This window comes from Mustela nigripes, chromosome 1 (genome assembly GCF_022355385.1).
Source record: "Mustela nigripes isolate SB6536 chromosome 1, MUSNIG.SB6536, whole genome shotgun sequence".
NCBI classification, from domain to species: Eukaryota; Metazoa; Chordata; class Mammalia; order Carnivora; family Mustelidae; genus Mustela; species Mustela nigripes.
The window spans coordinates 219,738,272-219,761,909 of record NC_081557.1 but is presented as its reverse complement, the minus strand read 5'-3'; the positions used below and the strand labels follow the sequence as shown (position 1 = coordinate 219,761,909).

The 23,638-nt window shown below is 42.8% G+C and overlaps 1 protein-coding gene across 2 annotated transcripts in view; it reads left to right on the top strand.

The window, feature by feature from the left end:
- The first annotated feature begins 388 nt into the window (after positions 1 to 388).
- KCNIP4 (potassium voltage-gated channel interacting protein 4) overlaps positions 389 to 23,638 on the top strand; it is a 1,175,184-nt gene continuing 1,151,934 nt past the window's right edge. Inside the window, exon 1 of one of the 2 annotated variants that reach the window (XM_059381719.1) lies at positions 389 to 594. In XM_059381719.1, the coding sequence (XP_059237702.1) occupies positions 534 to 594 (61 nt within the window). In that variant the 5' untranslated portion in view covers positions 389 to 533. The remainder of the gene's footprint in view (positions 595 to 23,638) is intronic. The other variant, XM_059381728.1, reaches the window with a different exon arrangement.

Genomic DNA, 23,638 nt, shown 5'->3' with positions numbered 1-23,638 from the left:
CGACTCGGCCCAACTTTTGTGCACCATCTCCAGTCTAGCTGTCCGAGTTGAGCCCCTGCGGAATTCACCTGCGCGTTCTCCGCCAGGCGCCGCATAGCAAGAAGGGGTCCCCGAGGCGCCTCTCATAACCCGTCGTCCCCTCTGGTCTCTTTCAGGTCTGGCCGCTCGGTGGCAGGAGCCACCGCGCCAGTCCCCCGGGCGGTGGTGACTTGGCAGCAGGTGGCAGGGACGGCGCGGAAACGCGCGAGAGGAGGGGGCGCGGCGCTCTCGGGTGTACAGTGCACGGCGCCCGCTTCCAGGCCGCCCGCGCGCCCCCGCTGCCCAGCGCCGCGCAGCGCCCCCGGCGCCCCCCGCCGGCCTCCGCCGCACCTGCAGCCGGCTCCGCGCGTCCTGCCCGCCGCCGCCGCCTCGCGCTCCCAGCGCCGCGGACGCCCCGGGCCGAGCGGCGAGTGCGCTCCGGTGCCAGACCGGTCAACACACGCCTCTGGGCCGCCGACTCTCGAGTCCCGCTCCTGCACCCTGCGTCCCCGAAGATGAATGTGAGGAGGGTGGAAAGCATCTCGGCTCAGCTGGAGGAGGCGAGCTCCACAGGCGGTAGGATGCTTTAAGCATGAGAGCGGGCGCCCTTCTTCCCCTCCTTCCTTCGCGAGCTGAGACGGGGACCCCCTTCCTCGCCTGGGGCTGGGGACGCTTGTTGCCTTTGCTGCATGAGAGATGGCCACCCAGGCGGGACTGGGAAGGAGAGGTGGGAGCGGCGGGGATGGGGATACCAAGGAGGGGGGGGGGGGGTGCACGCAAGGTCCAGGTCGGGAAGAAGAGCTGTTTGAAGTGTGTGTGAAACTCGCTGGTGGCGGGGTCCCCTGCGATCTGATCCTGTGCCTACTTTTGCCTTCTCTGAAAATTTCCCATGTTGTTTATGCATCGGCCAGATGACTGCAGACCACACACTTCCTTCCCCTAACACCTGGGGAGAAAAGAGCTGAAATAGTATTGATCCTCTTCATCCACTTTTCCTTTATGCTCCCAAACATTTCTTCATTAAAACTCTATTTTGGTTTCCTGGTAACATACAGGCGGAATGTTTCTCGGGTCAGATTCTTCAGCAGGAGCGTGCGTCTTGTTTTATTGCCAGCCTCAGTTTAGTGTGTTCAGAGAAAATGGTCTTCAGTGACACTTGGAAATAATTTATATACAGTACAGCCTTGGAAAGGTACCCGGTCCTCTTTTGCAAGGTGTTTGGCTTTCAGAGTAGCCTATATTCTGCGAAAGCAAGGGAAGGACATGGTTTGATGAGTTTAGTGGGATCCATCGTGAAACGGGATGAGATATCCCGCCTCCCTCACCCCCCACAGCACCTTTGGTTGAATCAGTTTGTTTTTAGATGGCTCCCATGTATAAGAGCTTTAGAGGAGCCATAAACAGAATGAAGGGGGTTGCAGGACATATGAAGCTAATGGAGAGCTGGACATTTCCCAACTTATATAAGATGAGGGGTCGTACATATGGCTCTAGCATAGATTTATAGGATGACACGCATGGACTTGAGTTGCAGGGAAGGAGGTATTTCCACATTCTACTTGTTTATATCCAGGGAAATGGAGTCACTTCAGACAACTTGAGTCTGTCACTCTAATTTGAACATTGAAATATGGAGATTTTTCCTTTCTTGTCTTCCCTCTCTAATATATTGTTAAGGTCATTGTAATTAGGAGGACACCAGCCTTATTTGACATTTTAAAGAGAAAAGTCTTAGCCTGTTACAGGCTGGGGGGAAAAAAAAGAATATGACCATTACCTTTAAAGTCCCAAGTTTGACCTGTACTGATGTTTAGTTCTGGTTTCACTTATGGCAATAGTTCTCTCATTATGAACCAAGTATGTCTAGGATATGTTTTATGAGGGATGCTGAAAATCGTTAAGAAGTTGGATTTTTTCCAGAATGGCATTTTAAGTGTAGAAGGCTAAGTAAATCGTTGAGTTTATAGGGTCTCTGTCTTTGCTGTTCCTTTGGCAAAGAATAAGGTGGAGAGCTAGCTGTCCTTTTAGGAACTGCACTCATGCACAAGACAGCAGTGGGAACTTGAAGATAGATTAGTAAAGGAAAGTCTGGAGAAGAGGGTGGCTTGCATTGTTTGGCTACTCACTGATAACAGCTTTTTGGCTGGGCCTAGTCTTTAATTGGCCAGATGGGGATAGAATCAGCTTGTCCAGTCTATTCACAGTGCCACAGGTGGCCATAATCTCTATTTGTTAGATAAAATGGAAACAAAGATGAAATCACATCTGGGGAGTATGATACATTAAAAAATACTTTTAGTACCATTTTTAAAATCAGCATGTGTTCATTGTTCCTTTGGAGAATAGAAAGATGTCGATTTATATCTTGGTTAAGGTGAGACCAAAAGTGAAGATTTTTCTGGCTTGAATTAATTTGACACCTGTTTCTTGAATTGTGTTGCATGTTTTTAGAGTTAATTGTCATATGAGAAGAATAAAGGAAAAGAAGCTTGGAGCATCTTTTTGTTCTTGTTTTGTTAGATTTCAAGGTTAATATTATTCGAGAATGATCCCCTGAATATGTAGTCTATGTTATTTCCACCAAATACATGCTTAAATACTTCGGTTATTTGTGCTCCGATATAGAATGGTCTTCCTTAATCTTGGGATAAGTAAGGACTGTCGTTTTTAAAGGTTTGAACTCTACCTTCAGTTCTTGTTTTTAAAACAATAGCTCCTGATTTCTTGTTTGCTTTCAAACAAGTGAGACATTTGCATAACTTCCAACATGACCATGATGGTTTTCCCTTGAATATATGCCTCTTGGATGGAGGTTTATAAAATGATTTAATCAGAACTGAAACAAAATTTAACTGGGGGATCAGACTGAGAAGAATGAATAAAGATGAGAGGAATTAGAGAAAAGCATGTGTGTGTGTATGTGTTTTATGACCTGACTCTAGATCCAGAATGCTATGAAAAGTGGTTTGCAGAGAGATGAAGGAGAAAACCACATGAAAGGAAAAATAGGAGGGAAATGTAGGAAGGATGGCAGCAAGGTTGAACTGGGTTACTCAAACTTTAAAATATAGCTAAAAAAGTTTATTCTCTGCTCTCTTTTAGCAGACAATGTATTTAGCATGCTAACTGATGAACATCACCTCTAAATCTCTATAGTTGAAACACTGTTAATGCTAGAGTGCAGAAAATGGACATCTCATAAATAAGTACGAATAGAAAAGGTTTCTTAAAAATTGTGGTGCTCACTTTTAGCCTCCCTGTCACCAGCTTCCACATTATATCAAAAGCCTGCCCAGAATATATTTTTCACAAAATTGTCTATTCTTACTATTTTGCTCCCTGGCTATGAAATCAAACATAATCCTGCTACCAGTGGAGAGACAGAGGGAGATGATAATTCAGCAGTATATTTGAAAGAGAATCAGAAATAAGGTCGGAGTTAAAAAAGAAAAAAAAAAAAAAACCTTGTAAGATTATTCATCGGTGTCCTCAATTTGTGCCATCTAACTTAGGGATGGCATATGTTATGTGATGTAGTCTACAGCTAAAAGTGGGGAGGGAAATGCATGGACATTTCAGTCATTGTTAGAAGAGGTCATCCAAAGGACATGACTACTGTTGGATCCAGCAGCTAGACCTGGACCACTGGAAGCTCCTCCCCTGCTCCCTTGCCCTTGGAATGTATGTTCTGCCCGCCAAAGCAGGAACTGTTTTCAAGGACATAGTCTTGAGAGAGAAAGGTGTTGCTGAGGCCATCTGGATGGTGTATGTGACTGAGCTCTTCTAAGGATTCTATATGAACTTATAAGTTTCTGGCTGGGGGGCAGGAGATCTTCTCCCGAAGCCGCCACTGCAAGCATCCTATGTAAGTTCCCTTGCTTATTGCATCTGCCACCTACCAGTCTGGAGTGGTCGGCCTCTTTCTTTGGTCTTCTTATCCTCTGTGTATGGAGGCCGGTTTCAGATTTTACCCAGGGAAGGTCTGGGGTTTGCAAACCAGCACTACTGGAGTGAAAAAGCTCTGTGATTTTTGTATTGTTGACAGATGTATGATGATCCAGCTTGTTTTGTGTTATTAAGGGTAAGGCAAATCCAAATTAGTGATTCCACATGGGTCACAGTGAAAAGTCTATGTATGCTGAATAGCCCAGGAAAAGCTTTTTATCACACAGGCATTATTCTGTTTTATTCATGTCATTAAATGTAAGAAGGTACTAAGCAAATGATATGATTCAAGTGTTAAAATTAAGCAACCCCTCTCCTCCTTTTGCTGTGCTTTTTTTTTTTTTTTTTTTTGGCCAATTCTTATGCAGTGTTTCATAAAATAAGGCTATGGATGGTTTGGAAATTAATGAGCCATGTAATATAAAATGTGTATGCAAGATTTCTGCAGAATCGTAGACCAAATAGTGGTTGAATCTTTTGAAGATAAAGTATATGGTGGTGGTGGTGGTGCTGCTGCTGCTGCTGGTTCTTCTTCTTTTTCTTCTTTGTCCTTTTGTTTTCCTTGTCCTCACAGGTTTTCTAGAACATGTGGATAATGTTACATTTCAATATTTCATAGTGGAGTGTGCTTGTTTACTTAATAGCCTCCCTTCTTATTTCAAGCAGATTAAAGTGTATGTATGTGTGTGAGAGAGACAGACCAGAGAGTGGGGGGGGGGGGGGAGGAAAGAAGCACGGGATGATGAGTGTATATTTTGTTCCATGGGCCTTGCCATCCTTAAAAGTGGTTTAAGTTTCTGTAAGTACACCTGTCATTATAAATTTATTCATCCTTGGGCATTGAATCACCTTTTTATTTTTTTGAAGTGTGCATCTGTTTAAAGGTCCTAATGGTCTTATCTTAATTTATATCATCCCAGACTCCCTGTGATGCTTTGTGCTGTTTGTCAACACTCCTTAGAAAACTATGAACTTCATGGGAGCAGAGCTGTTGTGTTTTGCCTACCTTGTATCCCCAGCATCTAGCGTGAACCCTCACATGGTACATTTGCTCAACAACAGATAATTTGTTGAATGAAGTCTCCCTCGGATTCTCTGAATGTGTTATTCTAGTTCTTCCTAATTCTCTCAGATCTCTTTTTTTCTGATCTTTATTTCTTTCCTTGTCTGTTTTGTGCATCTTTCCAGACACTTTTGTCTTAATTGTCTTCTCCTTCTACATTCTCTTTTTAATCAGACTGTGGTCTTGGTGAATCTTTGTTATAGAAGTCTTCTTACTCTATAGCTCTCGACTGATCCTTTTCCAGTCCATTTCCATGAGTGGCTGAGCAGACCTATCAGCGATTTTTACTAGCACTTTAAAGTAACATGTTAGAAAAGACCTGTCCTCTCTTCAAAGAACAATTTATTTTCTAAATTTTGCTAATGATAGCATCATTATTTGAGAACTACAGTTAAACAACAACAACAAACAAACCCACAAAAGTGTTTACTTATCTGTGGTACTTCCCACCTTAATCATTGCCTCCCCTTCCCTGTGGAAACCATCCCCAGGCCTTATTGATTCTATCTTGGCTTTATGTCTAGCTCCTACACCAGGATTCATTGTACACTCAAGATCATGTTCTTGTTATTTCCCAGACCGCGATGGTTGCCTCCTGTCTGCACCAAGTGCCTCCCCACTCAAAACAAACCAAATTCACTAAAAACTGATTTGAGTACAGTCATTAACCTGTGCAAAACCTTTTAATGCCTTCCCATGATTTTAATGCCTTATAGAACTAAAAACAGTTTCTTTAGCTTGATAGGCAGGCTCCCACAGTATGTTGACAGTCTTCCAATCCAACATTATCTTCCATGACTTATAGGTCTGCACTTTGACCTGCTAAATTGGACTGTTCTCTAAGTGTGCCTATCTCAAGCGCATCTCAAGTTGTACCTACTGCTTCGAATGAACTTTCTGCCCCCACGTTGCCCACTGAACATTGTTAATTGTTTCACATTGAATGTATCCCTCAAGACTTACTGCAAATGCAGTGTCTTTCTTGTGCAGCCTATTGATTTCTCCCTGTCTCTTCCTCAAAGAATTCTGCTTTGAATTTTCTTAGGTCATTTTTTCTTTTATTTTGATCTATATCTGAATGACAAGACAGAGAATAAGCTAGGCGTGTTCATCTCATTTGCAGCTCTTAAATGGTAACTCCTTGATGGGGAGGATCGTACCATTTTCATACCCTAGTAAGTACTGGCACAGTGATTCACAAGAAAACCTGCTGAAGGCATGGTTAATTGAATTTAAACTGGGTTGCCCGGGGATAGATCCATTGAAGACCCCAAATTAGAATTCACATTTGACTGCTTGGTAAGTATCTACTGGAAGTGACATTCCTTTTGGGTTCCCTGTCTTTTCCATTCAGTGGGCCAGGTCTATATGGATAGTAATAGAACATCAAAAGAGCATGTCTCCTCTCTGTGCATGCGTTTGCGTCCATAATGCATTGCTATGAGATCTTACATTATTTCTGAAGAAGGGGTTAGTAAGTACCCAGTGTTTTCTGTGTATTCAGAGCAATAGTCAAGGTTGTCTTTGGATGCTGTTGCCGCAACTCTTCCTTCAGCCTTAATAACTTTCCCGAACTACCACCTCTAGGAGTTGTAGTCCGAGGGGCCCCCAGTGAGTTAATTTGACCTCTTTTGGTTCCCCTGTGGATAAGAGTGGGAAGGTTAGTTGAGTATTCCCTCTGAATCATGATTGTGATTTGCTGTAGTCTGAGCTCCCATTACAGAGAGTGGCCCCTCCTAATGTCTCCCAGCCTAGAGCCTCACTGGCTATACCACCACCTACCATCATTATTAGCCTCTTTGTCATTATCCTTATCAAATGGTAAATTTTTTCTCCAATTATAGCAGTGACAGTGGAAAGGAATGGAAAGAAGAAACTGGAAACAACACTCATGGTGTGTATTTCCATTTATTCCATATCAGAATTCACAGAGACCATCAGGCTTCATAGGGAGGGTCTTGGGAAGGGGCTGGATCTTGTGTCAGGGCTGAGAAGATGATGGCGTTCAGCTCTTTTCCTCCTACTTCTGTGGCTGGATGCCTCTCATCGCTCAGTGAGCGGGTCACACTTAGGCAGCTCTAGATGTGTGCAACGTGCCTGTGGATTAGGAACTCTGAGAAGGAGTGGCTCACAGGGTTGAAACACAGACGTTCTCCGCACACTCGGACAATAAGGACTAATTCGAACAGAGATACACATAGAGAATTTGTCCTCTGGAGCACTTGGCCTCCATGCCTGTCTTATGGGCTGATTTTTTCCTTCTGAACAAACAGTCGGTGTGGTTGAATCGCTCTCCCTTTGGAAATGCCCTTTCGGATATATTTAAATACCCTTTGGATATATAATTGACCTTTTAGAAACTTCTTTCCCTTACATATTTCACCCCGATGACTTCTTTAGGTAAAACTGAGCAGTCAACCTATTTTACGGTAGCAGTTGTAAACGGGCATTTTAAGTTGGTCTTTAACAAGGTTTTGGAGGAAAAAACAGACTTTCATCTCTAGACGTCAACACTCTTTAATATTTTGAAGGCTCTGTTGAGTGAAGCAGTTTATTTATGAAATGACAGTATCTGCAGCCCAAGTGGGAATCAGAATCAGCTTTGATTGCTACGGTAACTACTGCAGTCTATGTGAGAACACACTCTCTTTCTCACATCTTCATTGTAATATGGTCGGTGCGTTGTGTTACAGATGCTCAGGTGTCCCCAGGGCTGTCCCCCAGTATGATGATTAGTGATTTTTAATAAGAGAACATGTGACTTCCAAATGCCTTCATGAGTTTCATAATAAAATTGGGTGAAAAGGACGCGTGCAACTATATCTCAGAATGGATATTCTGCCAGGGGCTTTATTTCGGGTTGTACTTTTTTGCAATTTAATCCATTTCCATTAGACCAGAATGAGAAACTACTTACCAAAAAATGGTCTTGCCCAAACCATGTATCCGTGTTCTTTGTGTATGTTTGTGCTCCAGAGAATTGTTGCGTGAATTAAAATATCTTCTATTACGGTCGTATGTAAAGGTGAGAGTAAACTCTGTACTCCATCTCAGGCTCATGGAAGTGTGCTCTCCATTCTTCTTGTTGTTTCTGCAGGGAATTTGAAACAAAACAAAACGATACTATGGAACTAACAGGCATTTCAGAAGTAACCCTGCAAATCAAGTCCTGAGAGCAAGTTTAATTTGGAGAGGGGTTTAATCGAGAGAAATTTTAACTTACCTTAGAAAGGTAAGACCATGTGAAATAGCCAGTGAGTAGAAGGTCCCTGTTCCTCTTTCTCCATTTATCAAGTGGTGGTAATCCTATCCACTCCTAGATTATAGGAATAGATTCCGTAATGATGACATGAGTTTAATTCAGCAAATATTTACAAAGAAACTCCTTGCTGCTGGGATCAGCGAGATGTGGAGATGGCCTTCAGAAAGGTTACTGTTTATTCAAGAGAGATTTACTGAGTATGTACCAGGTGTGTATACTTGAGTAGCGGAGAAAAGAAATAGCTAAATGTGCCTGTTTTAAAATATTCACTGCCATCACAGAGGGAAGGATGATGGGAGGAGGGTGCTGAAAAACAAGATTCTTTGCAGTTGGCAGAGGCGGCATTCCCTTCCAAGTGAATGCAGTGAAGGCAAACTGTGATATTGAACTTGACCTTCCTTTTTCTGGGGTCTTAAAAAATAAAGCTATTAAAAGAACTGTGTTCACAATCCTGTATCCTGTAATCCTGTTCTCTTGCCCAGTTTCTTCCTGTCTTCTATCTTTCCATCTGTAATATGGGTTTATCTGTTGGCCACTTAAAGACCTGATGTTACTTACATGTTTTTCAAGATTTTTAAGAGCTGTTATACTGGGATTCTCCGAAGAAGTGCACTTTTTTCTCATAAAACAAATATGATTTTGAAGCTTGGCGAGTACAGAATGGGTAATAACTTCTGTTTAAAGATAATCATAAAGTAATTGACCATTCCCAGCTCTCTTACTGCCAGCTTAAATAATGTTCTGGTCAAGGTGGAGGCATTTTAAATTAGTGTAGAATTTTAAAAAATTAAGTGGACTATCACTTTAATTTTTAAATTGAATTTTGTGCAGTCAACCATTGACCATGAGAATATTATACCTGAGTTAACATTGTGAGCATTTGTGAAAATCTGATTCTGTCAAACCTTTCTCTCACATTTTCCCCAAGAATTCTTAAATCATGATATTTCCCCAAACTCCCTTTAATTGGAAGTCAAGTCTCTTCCTACTGAGACACACAGTATTATCGCAATCTGTTTCCCATTCCCTCTCCTTTCAAGGTCCAGTTTCATCCTTGTTTCCTGCTGAAGTTGTGATCAGAGGGTTGGTGCAGGCTCTGAAACACAGGTGCATTACATTAATTTGAAGGTGGTGGGGAGGGAAATCTTGGGGGGACAAGTATAAAACAATGAGCATTCAGAACCAGACACTGAGAAACATGGAAAAAGAAAGCCGAAGACCGTAGAATACAGCCTTGAGCAGGAACAAAGAGTGAGGGACTTCTCCTGCCGTGTGTTATAGAATAAATTCCATTTTTGATGGAGGCATTGTAAGGTAGTTTTAAAAAGGCAAAACATCTAAAACTGCAAAGCTGCAGAGTAATAAACACCAGCCCTTCTGATGTGATTTAAGTACTAGATTTGCAGCTGAACCCTATAAACCTTCCTAGTCAGAGTGGGGAATATAGATTCCAAATGAAAATTAGTCATTAAGGTAACTTTCAGAATTGTTCACCTCGCAGGATACATACTGACAGTGCAAAATCTACAAACACTGAACTGGGAAGATTGAACCATGGACATAATTTGTGAGAAACCTTGCAGTTTTAAACAGTTACATTTATCTTTGGATCCCTGAGCATGAGATTTTCATAACTATCATTAGAATAGAATTTCAAATCTCAAGCAGTGACAGTTATAACTTTGGTCTTAATGCAATTTGTTTTGATGGTTTTATAAGTAGTTTTGAGGATGTTGTTCAACAGACATCCACTTAAAACATGTTTATCAATTACCCACTGAAGGAGGGACACTGCTGGTAAATGTTTCTGAATAGAAAAAGGCATATTAGCTGTTTAAAGTCTAGGAATTAAGCTTTTAAATCTGATCTTCCTTCTCCACCTCAGAATCCTACTTGCTCTGAATCATGTACTGATAGGGTAGAGTATGTTAACTTACCTGATTTTCAAAGGCACTTGCTAAATACCCTCACAGTACCCTAGAGTATGTCCTTGAAAGAGGATATCAGCAGGTCCTTGTCTACTATGAAATTATAAGCTGAGGGAGCACAGAGAGGACCTTACATAACCACATGATTTGTTATTAAGTGATATTGGTTTCACAGAGTCTTATAAAATATAAAACAAACATTACACAGAGAAACAGCACTAACCTATAGACTAGATAATATTACTCCTCCCTGTTATCAGTAGGGGATTTTTCAAATGTGAGCCAATTTATTCTTTTGTGAAACATAATAGATATCTATTATTTGTCAAATATTGTTCCGAGTTCTAGAAACATATTAACATCTCTTTTTTGTTGAGTATTGTTCAAAGGGCTAGAATACAGGGATGAGGATATCCCATGGGGAGCCCTGAGTCTAGTTAAAGAGCTTGACATGGAAGATGGTAATTAGCATTTGGAAAATCCTATGACAGTGTCCAGTGTGGAGTGCTTTGGCAACACAGACATGAGTCACTCTTATAGGCTGAGTAGGGTCAGAGAACGCTCCCTAGACTGGATGGGGCTGGAGGAGGAGAAAGAGTTTTCCCGGGAAAGGCAGCAGGTGGGATGATGGATGTTGGAGGTGGGGAGAGCTGTGAGTCTATAGCTGGTCCTATGAGAACACATGGTGCAGTCAAGGAACAGTGTGAAGTTGTGTGTGTTGCAGTGAAGCTGGGGGTAGGAGGGAGCAGTGAAATGGGAGCTGGAGAAGGAGGCAGTGTCAGGACATGAAGGCAGTGGGTAACACTGATAAATTCCAATCAAGAGCACAGTGAGATCATATTTGCATGTTGAGAAGATAACTGCAGTGATTGACATTTGGCCAGAAGGGGGTGAAACAGCAGGCATGGTTTCCTGCTGGGGTGGGGTTGTGGGTGAGGCATATTGAGGAACATGGTAAAGCATCAGTGACATGGCTGAGAGTAGAAGGAGCACGTGAGATAGAAGACAAGATAGAAGACAAGATAGAAGAAAAGAAGGGATTGATGACAGGTGTTAATAAGGGTCGGGGGAGAAGGAGGAGCTGGGAAACCTAGATTTCTGGGTTGGGCCACCAATGGGCAGCATATATTTATTTACTACTATGGGCAATACAGGGTAGGTTTAGTTGAAAGGAAGTGAGATCCAGTTTGGGGCTATGAAATTTAAGGCCTTTAAGGAGGGCTTCCTCCCTCAAAATGGAGACAGGAGTAGTTACTGGGCTATCTGGGCCTGGAAAGTGAGATGGAGATTGGGTTCTTCAGGCAGTGGGGAGCCAGTTGAAGTTAGTTAGGAGTGACAGGGTGAGGAACATTAATTTTACGGGGTTGTGTAGGATGCATCATCGATAAGGATGTCATTAGGAGGTGGTTGTGTTTGTCTAGGTAAGAGACAGCGTTTGCTCAAGGGTAAAGGCAGTGGGGATGGGAAAGGTTGGAGGACTGGGAAGGAGACAGGTGGGGAGACTGGTGATGGGGACCTTGTGATGCCATGATGAGAAGCCAGGAACATAGGAGGAAAACAGGTTCTGGAGAAATGATAACATGCTCACTTTTAGAAATATTGATTCCGACTGGGAAAGAATCAAGGTCAGCTGTCCCAAAGGCAGTTGGAATCATGGAGTTCAAGTTTAATTGATTTCAGAGAAGCACACATTTATTGAGCATCTAGTGTTGCGACAGGTATCAGGAATAGAGCAATGAATGAGGCGTGTCCCTACTGCCAAGAAGCTGGCCCACAAACTAACCTGGAGGGTCAAATGTGGGAGTCAGCTGCAGAGAGCAGAGGTAATTAAAGACATGACACTGAATAAGGGGCAGAGTCTAGGATGAAGAAGAAAGGTGAGCGATGGACACAAAACTAAGGAAAAATGTCACAGCTAGAGAAGAAATTGGAGAGGAAAATGTCATGGAGGTCAATGCCTGGTGCATAGATGGTCCATGGTTATCACGTAGTGGGGAATACAAGAATTTCAAAAAGCCACAGTGAGTGACCGGAGTGAACTGCTGCAGAGCATTAATGGGGCATGAAGACTGGGGTCTCAGAATAAGGTTGTGGAGTCAGAACAAGGGTTCAGATACTATGTCTGTTCCTGTGTGACCTTAGGAAGCCACATGGCCTCTCTGTAACTTAGTTTTTTATGTGTACTTGGACTATTCTTGCCCCATATACTCTACTGGCTTGCTTCCTCATTTGTTCAGATCTTCATTAAAATAGTACTTCTCAAATGACTTCATCTGATATAACAACTCATGTGTGTTTCCCTACTCCTTGGCCTTATTTTACTTCATTCATAGCTTTTATAGAATCCTTCAAAGAAAAAAAAATTGTGTAATATACTTCTATAATAGAATATCATTTTTATATACTGTAATTTGTATATATGTACCTGTATTTTGTGTATATTTATTTTTTAGTATTTTCCCTGTTAGAATTCACTGAAATGTGTGTTGAATGGTAAATCAATGAAGAGGACTCATTTTGACAGATTGCACTGAGAAGTAACTGAACTAATGTCTGTAAAGGACTCAGTGCAGTGCCTGACAAATAAAGCCTGTGGGTTGGGGTCATTTACATAATGATTTTGGCTTGAGAAAAAGTTCTTTTAATTCTGAGGATGGCAAGTCAGGAGAGTGATGAGATTGGGAGCACATGGGTGGTCCTGGAGAGGTGAGTTCTGAAGAAAGGGTACTTGTTCTCTAGAAGATATAATCTTGTTTTCTGATGCGGGAGGGAGGGGAGGCCACCTAGGGGTGACGTGCTGGGGAGGATGCCATGGAGGGCCAGGCTGTGATCTGGGCATTATATGACCAGTGGGGCTTAGATAGGTTGTAAGGGACCATTTAGTGGGTGACAGGAAGGGATTTATGGAGGCTGCAGTTTGACTGGAGGAGATGGTTGTCCTGAGATGTGTCAATGCTGAGAAATGAGATTGGGAAGAGTCTCAGAAATGTGGATTTGATTCAGTGGGCAAGAATTCAAGATTTTGCAGAAAGATGATGGCATAATAAAAGTGACACCTTAGGAAGATTTGTCTTATCCTGCTGTATAGGAAAGATTAAGGAAGGGGGAATGTTCAGGTGGAAAGGTCAGTTGAGGAAGCATTGCATTTGTCCAGACCTTAGCTGGATCGACCGATTTTTAAAAAAAAAAGATTTTATTTATTTATTTGACAGAGAGAGAGACAGTGAGAGAGGAACCACAAGCAGGGGGAGTGGGAGAGAGAGAGAAGTAGGCTCCCCGATGTGGGGCTCAATCCCAGGACCCTGGGATCAGGACCTAAGCCAAAGGAAGACACTTAATGACTGAACCACCCAGGCACCCCATGGATTGACCAGTTTTGTAGGGTGGTGGTGGTGGAGAAAATGAATTTGGCAGATTCCTGTGGCGTTATGGATGGTCTTTATAACCAATTGGATGTGGGTATGAAGTTAGGTGGGAGACCAAGATAAAATGGCTCTTAACCAGCCTCTACACTCAAACTTCAGCAACTGAGGAAAGGCCTTTGCTTATGCTGCTTGGAAGTTATTATCCAGAAGACAGAAGAAGGAAATTGCGTGTCTGTGTATGTATATAGGGTCAAAATTTCCACTTATTTGGGGATACTGGAGGGATATCCCGGTAAGAGAGATCCTGGATAGTTTTAAATACCCTTTTTGTTGCTAAGTAAATTCAGGCTCAAAGGGGTTGAGCAACCTGTCCAAACAGCTAGTGATTAGGATAGTGGCAATATTAACGATGGTGGTGTTAATGAACACACAGCCTATACTCTGTACTCTCTTCTCACTCTTGCCTGGGCAGGGTACTCTGGGCTAACCTGATGTGGTTCTGGGAGGCCTGTGCTCAGCTCAGCAGAGAGTGTGCCTTTGGGTTGTAGAAAGAGTAAAGGGCTGATAACCTGAAAAACCTCCCTGTGAATTTCTAGATCACATCCAAGGTAAGGCTCCAAAGCCAGTGCCTGGTGCACGTGTTGGTGGATGGGAGCCTCAATAACCCGCCTTGTGGGTTGGGGAAAAAGAACCATCGGTGCTTGAGTTTGAGTGTTAGTGAAAGTAAACTGAAGGCCTCCCTGAGCCTGAGTGGAAGGGCTGGTGGAAGTGACTCAGGTGGGCAAGCCAGCTCTAGGTAAGGGGCTGGGGAAGATGGGGCTTTGAAAGTGCGTTACACGGGGGAGCCTTTGTTGGAGGCCATAGGTGATTGCCTCCAAAGTCATGACTTTGATTCAGTACATTTTACTTGCGTAGCTGCCTTTCCCCCTGCCCCCTTCCTCCACTGCTTGGTCCTGCATCCAAGTTTCCAGCCCACTCTGTGGACACAGAGCACAGGCACTCTGGCTGAGACTAACCGACTGAGAATATATCGCATTACTGCAAGCGGTGAGCTCCAGCCGTCCTCCATCCCGCCAGAATAAGTCATGAGTCCTACTCATACTGTTCCTTCATGAATGCAGTTTTAATTAATTGTTTGGTGTCTGCCAACCCAGAGTAAGGAGACCGTGCACAATTTCAGGACCCATAGGGACATGCACATATTTGTTGACCAATGGATAATGGAATGCCTTTAAATTTACAAATAAAACCATCAAACACTATTATGATTATTAGGTAAGGCTCATAACTCTGCCATCATGGAATGTGATAAGCAAGTACTTGGGGGAATTCAAAGAAATCCTTCCTCTCCAGATCTCAGGGCCTTTCACTCAGCTTCACTCCAATCAACACAGTTATTTAGCATGTCTTAGAAATCAAGCGTTGTTCTGGATGCTTGGGGGATACAGATACCTTCTCCTCACAGAAGACTAGCAAGGAAGAAAGACCTTCAAGAGTGCATTAGCAGCCTGATGAGAATATTACAATAAGGAGTAAAGGATGCTACTGGGGCATATGGGAAGGAAATGGAATATGTCTTAGGAGTCAGAAAATAATTCCTTGAAAGAGTAGAAATTAAGTTGACATCTGAATGACACTTGGAGATAGACAGAAGCAGGAGTTGCGAACAGAATTTCTCTGAAGACCTGAAGAAAGTCTGAAAATAAAGAAGAGAAGGACAGAAGAAAACGCTGAAGAGGGAGACAGGGCCAGATGGTTCAGAGTTTGAGTTTTTTTTTTTTTTTTTTAAGTATTTCTTTCTTTCTTTCTTTCTTTCTTTTTTTTTTTTTTTAAGATTTTATTTATTTATTTGACAGACAGAGGTTATAAGTAGGCAAGAGAGGCAGTCTGGGAGCGAGAGGAGGAAGCAGGCTCTCCAAGGAGCAGAGAGCCTGATGTGGGGCTCGATCCCGGGACCCCTGGGATCATGACCTGAGCTGAAGGCAGAGGCTTTAACCCACTGAGCCACCCAGGCACCCCACAGAGTTTGAGGTTTTTATTAAGGATTTGTACTTGGTCCTATGGCAATGAGGAGCAATTGGAAGTTTTAAGCAGGGGATCAAGTTAACCAAATAACCACATCATGTCTGGCGTTAGTCCCTCCACTCAGCAAAAAGCAGAGGGCTATTATCCTAGTGACTAGCAAACCACTGATGATGGCCTTATACTGGCAACTTTTGTGGGATCTGGAATTATTTTCTCCTCTAATCTACTCCCCCACCCCGCCCACCTCCTGCCATTTATTTTTCTTCTCTGAATTGCCTAACCTCCAAAAGCTGACTTTGGTCTGTTGCTTAGAAGTCCTTGTTAGCCTTTTGGAATCTAGAACTTGGAAGTCTCCAAAGTGTTTTTGCCTTGTATCCACGTCTGTAAAAAAAAAAAAAAAAAAAAAAAAAAAATGTTAAGCATGTACCTTCATTTTTATAGATTTAATCATAAGTTATAACTCCTTTTTTTCTTAGATAATAAACATGCTAGAAAAATATAAATATGAATCTTAAAAGGTTTGATCCCAGTGACCTCTTGCAGGGCATTTCTGTTTACCCTTGACCAGTATAAAGGGAAAAGTGTAATATACTAGGTTTTAGAGCCCAGGACAAAGCAATGAGCAGGGAGTGGTGAGGAACTATCAGTGACATGCAATGCACTCTTTGCAGTTTTATCAACAGTTAACTTCTGGGACGCCTGGGTGGCTTAGTCAGTTAAGCATCAGCCTTTAGCTCAGGTCATGATCCCAGGCTCCTGGGATTGAGTCCTGTATTGGTTTCCCTGCTCAGTGAGGAGCCTGCTTTCTCCCTGTGCCTGCTGCTCCCCCTGCTTGTCTGTCTCTATCTCTATCTCCTTCTCTCTCTGACAAATAAATAAAATCTTAAAAAAATAAAACAAAACAAAACAAAACAAAAAACAAAACCAGTTAACATCCATATATTTTTATGCTCGCTGATAGAAATATCCAGTGTTAAATGCTGCTACCTTGCCATGATGTTATTAGCCATACATCTTTCCTTAGTGTTCTAGGCCGGTGGCATCTGTCCCACTGAGAACTTTTTGGCATTGTTCATTCTTTGTTTTGATTGGTTTCTGCCACACTCGGTGTGCATTCTTTTTTTTTGAGATTTTATTTATTTATTTGACACAGAGATCACAAGTAGGCAGAGCAGCAGGCAGAAAAAAAGGAGGAAGCAGGCTCCCTGCTGAGCAGAGAGCCCCATGCAGGGCTCAGTCCCAGGACTCTGTTTCTGTTTCATTCATCATAAAGATACCAATTCCAGAGAAGTCTCCATCTCTTTGTACAGATACTCAAATACTTATCCAAGACCCACATTTGCTAGTGCCTGATAAATTTAGGAAGGTATATAATACAGGTTACTACTCTTAATATATGGGCATTTTCTTCCTCAACCCCAGAGAAATCACTTGTTTTTCTTTCTGTTTCATAGATCCATGTTGTATGGGTCTGACACCTGCTGGTTTGCAGGGAACTGGGGTTGACATCGTCTACCTAAGTCTCATGTGTGATTGTCTACTCTCTTGTGAAGAGTTTCCTACAGGCCTTCATGAGAAGGGATACTTTTATCGAAAAAGATGGAGCCTTGCATATTTTTTTTTTAATTTAAAGATTTTACTTATTTATTTGACAGAGATCACAAGTAGGCAGAGAGGCAGGCAGAGAGAGAGGAGGAAGCAGCCTCCCCGCTAAGCAGAGAGCCCAATGTGGGGCTTGATCCCAGGACCCTGGGGTCATGACCTGAGCCGAAGGCAGAGGCTTTAACCCACTGAGCCACCCAGGCCCCCAAGCCTTGCGTATTTAAAGGATCCTATAGTATGTGTGTATTTGTCTGCCTGGTGCTTGCAGGATTGCAGCAAAGTGAACTATGAGATCTACTTGAGGGGATGAGCTAGGATGACACACCAAAGCCACCGTGGGAATAGGTGTTCCCATTCTTGGGTTTCATGACGTCCTTATGATGATTTAAACAAACATCTCTGAATCTCACCTTAAATTGAGGGATCGCAGTTCAGTGCTCTGGAATTTCGACTCCATGGATATAGATGTCTGTTTTGTTTACTGTGTCTTCCACATGCCTCGAGCAGAAGCATCCAATAGTAAGGTTCTCAAATATGTGTTTCATAAAGAAATCACCACAAAGATCTACCTCCTCCTTGCTGTCCGTTAGGAGGGGGTGGCATGTCATTCTCAGACTGATGTGACTTCTGTCCTAAAGGAGAGGCACGCACAAAGTTCTGTGGGAGCAAAGACACAGGAATAATTACCTGCCTAGAGAAATTAAGGAACCCTTAAGGGAAATGGCATCTCAGCGAGGTCTTGAAGTGTGTTGGGGTTCATCCAGTGACAGAGAAGAGGATTCTGAGGTCATAGGAAGAGCATGTGCCAGAGCTCAGATTTATGTGAAAATTCAAGCTGCCTTCAGGGAATAGTGAGAAAATCCATGTGGTCTGATTATTGGCAGTATGGGGAGATGTGGCCACAGCGAGGTTGGAAGGGTAGGTGGTGGTAGATCGTTTGAGACACTAGCATTTATGATTGAGGAATTTAAATTAAAATCTGCAGGCAATGGGGAGTGAGGGAAAGATGTGGAACACGGGAATGGCAATTATTTGTGTTTTAGAAGGAAAAGATGGAGGTAGTTCCATAGAAGGCAAGGGGACTAGTTGGAAAAGCCGTACAGCCGGTGTGAAACGGGAGATCTGAACTAAAGCGGCGTGGCAGGTGTAGAGAAGATGTGAGGCTGAAGAGGTATAGAGCAGTTGTAATCAGTAAGTTGCTAAGCATTGCAATGAAGGCAGGAAAAGTAGAGGTTAAGAAAATGGCCCTGTGTCTAACTATACCCTTCAGTGAGAATCTTGAGGATGTGGCTGCTTTGGTACTTACTGAGGGTGAGTTGCTGGTGCAGAAGGTAGGAGAAGCTAGCTGGCCACTGAAGGCGGGCATCTAGCTCTCAGGAGGGGCTGGAACACAGACTTAAGAGCCAGTGCATTGCAGGTGAAGCATTGAGAACAGGGGAGAGAACGGAGCTCAGAATGGAATCCTAGGGAGCACACTAATGCTAAGTTGGCTGCTCCAGGGAGAAGGCACTGGGGAAGGGGTCAGAGATGGAGCATATGGGAAGGCATAAGGAATGACAGCCAAGAGTAGTACTGCGGATGCCAAGGGAAGGAGGCTCTTTCAGTAGTGGGTCAATTATCTTAAGTGCTTTGCATGGTTAAGGAAGATGGGAACTGAAATGATTTGGCAATTAGGAGGTTGGAGCAATTTAGTGGGGCTGAAGCCAGATTGCAAAGGGTTGGGGTGTGAGTGAGGGAATGAAGAGAAGCAGGTGTAAGCCGCTCTAGTAAGTTGAATTCTGAAGGAAGAGGGGGGTTGGGGCAGCTGCTGCATGGCAGCTGTTGGAACTGGCAGATTCATTTTGTCCAATAGGAAACACTTGTACACGTTTACAGGCACAGAACTTGTCAGGGCACTGGAGAGCTATGCTCTGAGAACAAATAGAAACATTTCTCTATTATATCACCATTTTACCTGGTTTATGCCTAAAAGACGCTTACTGTGCTGCAATACAATTGTCTATTTAAATTTCAACCACTTCGGGGACACCTGTGTGGCTCAGTCGGTTAAGCATCTGCCTTCAGCTCAGGTCATAAGCCTGGGGTCCTGAGATCGAGTCCCACGTTGGGCTCCTTGCTCAGTGGGGAGCCTGCTTCTCCCTCTGCCTGCAGCTCTCCCTGCTTGTGTTTGCTGTTTCTCTCTCTCTCTCCCTCCCTGTCAAATAAATAAATAAAATATTAAAAAAATAAATTTCAACCACTTCTAAAACTATGGAAGACTGTAAACAACAAGCTCCCGAGGATTTCCTATCCAAAGTAAAGAGTTCACCGTTTTAGGAAATACTGGTTTCCAGCCTTCTTTACATAAAATCAATAAAATGTTAACAATGCAGTCATCATCTCTTTTGCCACCTTCCACATTCCCTGTCTTATCTCCTCTTCCCTGCTGTTACCACCACTACCATGAATTTGGTGTGTATCCTTTCAATGCATTCTAACATCCTTCTGGTGTAGATGTAGGTACGTGTGACCAGTATGTGATAGGTGTTATGCATGCCGTAGTCTATTCAGACTGGGTTGCCTGTAAACAACAGGAATTTATTGCTCACACTCCTGGAGGCTGGAAGTCCAAGATCAGAATGCTAGCATGGTTAGGTGGGGGCCCTAACCTGTGTCATGCATGGACTCTTGTTGTGGGCTCACTTGGTGGAAGGGGCTAGGGAGCTCTCTGGGGTCTCTCCTATAAGAGTGTTCATCTCATGACCTAATCACCTCTCCAAGGTCCCACTTTCTAGTACTGTCACCGTTGGGGGTTACTATTTCAATATATGAATTTTGAGGGATACAGACTTCAGACCATAGCAATGTGTATGTCTTAAAATTTATACAAAAGTTGTCTCTTAAGATTTTTCACTTAATATTATGTCTTGGAGATCTAGTTGCAATGATACAGTTCACTCTTACAAAGTCCTGAATATTTTGTGTGCAGTATTTTACTGCTAGGTGGGTTTCCCCTAAGAGACTGAGTTGTCCTTGTCCACTGGTGACTTGTTGTATATAACTATATCCTCAGTGCCCAAATATTTATTGACTAAATGCATAAGCAGGAAGGTATACAAGTAGAACTTGGGAAGAAGTTGTGGGTCTCTTTTATGAAGCAGCAGAGAGCAGGTTAGGTTTTTGGGGAGATGTTGTGCTCACCCATGGTCATATCCTGTGAACCAGTGTCATTTTCTGAAAAGAGGGTGGGGATAAATGTTTGAGTGGTATAGATTTATAACTTATAACTTAATTGGGAGATTATCACAAACAGTTACTATTTCTATAAGAGTTGAACAACTTCAGACTCTCCTCAGTTCTGGGTTTATGAATGACCAGAATTAGAAACGCTGTCTAGCTTCTGAAATGTTGATTTTTTTCCCCCAAATACTTCTTTTCCTAATTTATATGTTCCTTTAACACTGGGTGGAGACAGCTCATTCTTTGATTACAGAGTATTTCGTGATTTAAATCCATCTTGAGGTTTTTGGAAAGCATTCATCTAGCTATCACCTGGTCTCTTATTAAAGATATTTTTTATGCTGGATGTGGGGAATTGGGCTGTTTTGTGTAGTTTAATCTATTCTATATGTTAATAATCCACCATGGCTTATGTACAAGACCATTTTTATGTTTCACAGCCTGTGTCTGAATACTGTGACGTCATCTATGAGTGTCCAAGAGCTCCAGAGAGTGTTTCAGAGAATTAGGTCTTTCTAGGCCAACCTGACTATGGAATTCATCACTGAGCCAAACCAGAGGTTTATTCTCCAGATTCAAAAGGAAAAGCAAACTTTAATATGGTTCAACTAATATATATTGGATATCTACTCTGGGCTAGGCATTCTTCCAGGTGCTGAGTGGGTGAGTGGAAAAGAATCCAAAAATGAAGATCATGTTCTTGCTCTGTTCGTTAAACTTGCAACCACATCAGCAGACTGGTTGGAGGGGGCTTAATGATGATTCTACCCCAGGTGTGTGTACCTGTGTAACTGAGTTAGAGCCCCACATCCACTCCACAATCCTGTGAGTAAGTAGAATTGTCCCCATTCTACAGATACAGGGATTGAGGCTGTGAAAGGTTCAGCAATGTGCTGCAGGTCACACAGCAAGTGTCAGAGCACGTATATGACCGAGTTCAGTCCATGCCCATATGTCTCCACAGCCTCTGTTCTTTCTACTCTTCACATCTGTCCCCAGATGTCTCCTAGATGACTGATAGGTCTGCTATATTCATTACAAACAAGATCTTGTGAGCTGAATATTAAACATGGAAATAAAAAGGGAAATTGATGATTTAAAAAAAAAAGTATTTTATTTATTTATTTGATACAGAGAGACACAGCGAGAGAGGGAACAGAAACAGGGGGAGTGGGAGAGGGAGAAGCAGGCTTCCCACTGAGCCCAATGGAGGGCTCGATCTCAGAACTTTGGGATCATGACCTGAGCCGAAAGCAGATGCTTAACGACTGAGCCACCCAGGTGCCCTAGGAAATTGATGATTTGTAACTCATTCTCTAGCTGCAGAACTACAAATACACTCTCTTAAAAATGATTGGTGGGATGTCCTAGCTCTCAAGTGGATATGGCTTTCCAGATGCTGGCACTTGCTTTCTACTTTTGCTTTCTTCCTAATACGTAGGCCTCTCTCCTCTGCTCTAGTGCTTCCATTCGGTCCCACTTTTTCAACGTTCCGGAGTATTGTCCCTCTTCCCAGAAAGTTATAGGTGGAGAGGTGGAGTGTGACCCTAAGAGGTGCTTTCGTGTGGTAGGGAGAGAAACAGGCCCCCTGAAGACATATATGCTTCAGTCCTGGGGGTCTGTGTCTGGGATACTTTACATGGTAAAGGGGATTTTGCTGAGGTGATCAAGTTAAGGACCTTGATATGGGAAGATTTTCCTGGATTATCAAGTGGGCCCAACACAGTCACTGGGAGTCCTTAAAGGTGGACTGGCTCCCATCACATTAAGATGTCATTAAGGAAGGATGGTCTGAGATATACAGGGTTGTTGATTTCAAGATGGAAGAAGGGGACCATGGGCCAGTGTATGCGGGGGCTTCCAGAAGGCAACTAGGTTCTTCTATAGAGTCTCTGGAAAGGAATCTAGCTCTGCCAATGCCTTTGTCCAATGCCTTACTTCAGACCTAGCAGGTGATAGCTCTGTGTTGTTTTAAGCCACAAGTATGTGACAGTCTGGTATAGCAGCGACAGAGAATAAAAAAAAGTTCATATGGTTATTTTATTGTTTCACTAATATTCTATAATAATATAAACAACATCCTTTGAGAAAGAGCCTTGCTGAGGATATATATTTTCCTGATGCTTCTCAGCATAGGCTCTTGGAGGCAATTGATAGACTTTAGCAGGCTAATGTGCACAGCTGCGTTTAGATAGAGGCATGCTCAACCCTGGCTTGAAATTAAAGTCCTAGGAACACAGGCTGTTTGACTTATGCTTCCTGAGTTTCACTTTTGTTATTAAAGGGGGGATTATTAAGAGGTTTAGGATTGGTAACTGTAAAGTTCTTACCCTGGTGCCTGGCACACAGTGGCTGTTTAGCAAATGGTCATAGTGACCATGAAGATGTTTTAAACTGTTGAATTCCTATCTGTTATTTGAATAGTGAAACCACCTACATTATCAGAATCCACAGCTGGAGCTCATAGTGGCTGGTGGCTGAAGAGGAAGGTTTCATGGAAGAGATGGGTCTCCCTTGAGTTGGAGAATTGGCAGCATTTGGATAACAAGCAAGAGGGGGGAAAGGTATTTCAAATAGGTAGGTGGGTTGAGAAAGTGGGTTGGAGTAAGACACATTTGAGGGCTGGCAAGGAAGTCACTCCATTGGGCAAGGATTAGCAGAATTTCCTTTGTCCTGGAGATCAGAGAGTAATGGGAAGTCATGGGCCACAGGCAGTGGGTGGAGGTGGAGGCAGAGAGGTGGCACCTGACCGAGAGTACTGTGGCAGCTGTGAGAGCGAGGGGAACTTGAGAGAGCATCTATTTCATTAGAGTCCTACTTGATCTTCACCTTGCATAATGCTAAAATAGAACTGCATGTGACTGAATCACACAAGGCATTCGGAAATAGTGTCCTTGAATTTAGTAAAACTTGACTTTCAGGTTATAATAACATCATGACATAGAAAAACCACCAATCCCTCCTTTCGTCATTGTCATGTTTGGCAGCATCGTTAGATGGGATTGAGAAATGAAACCAGTGCAGTATTTTCCTTGTTTCATTTATAGAACTCAACTCTTGACTCATTGGTATGTAAAAAATGTCATCAATCCCTCTGTACTTGTCGCTGATTTTGTTTCTCTCCACTTCTGACCCCTTTTGCACAAGGCAACATTGGTAGATTTCTTAGTAGTTTGATTGACCTCAATTTATATTATACTTATTCATTTCC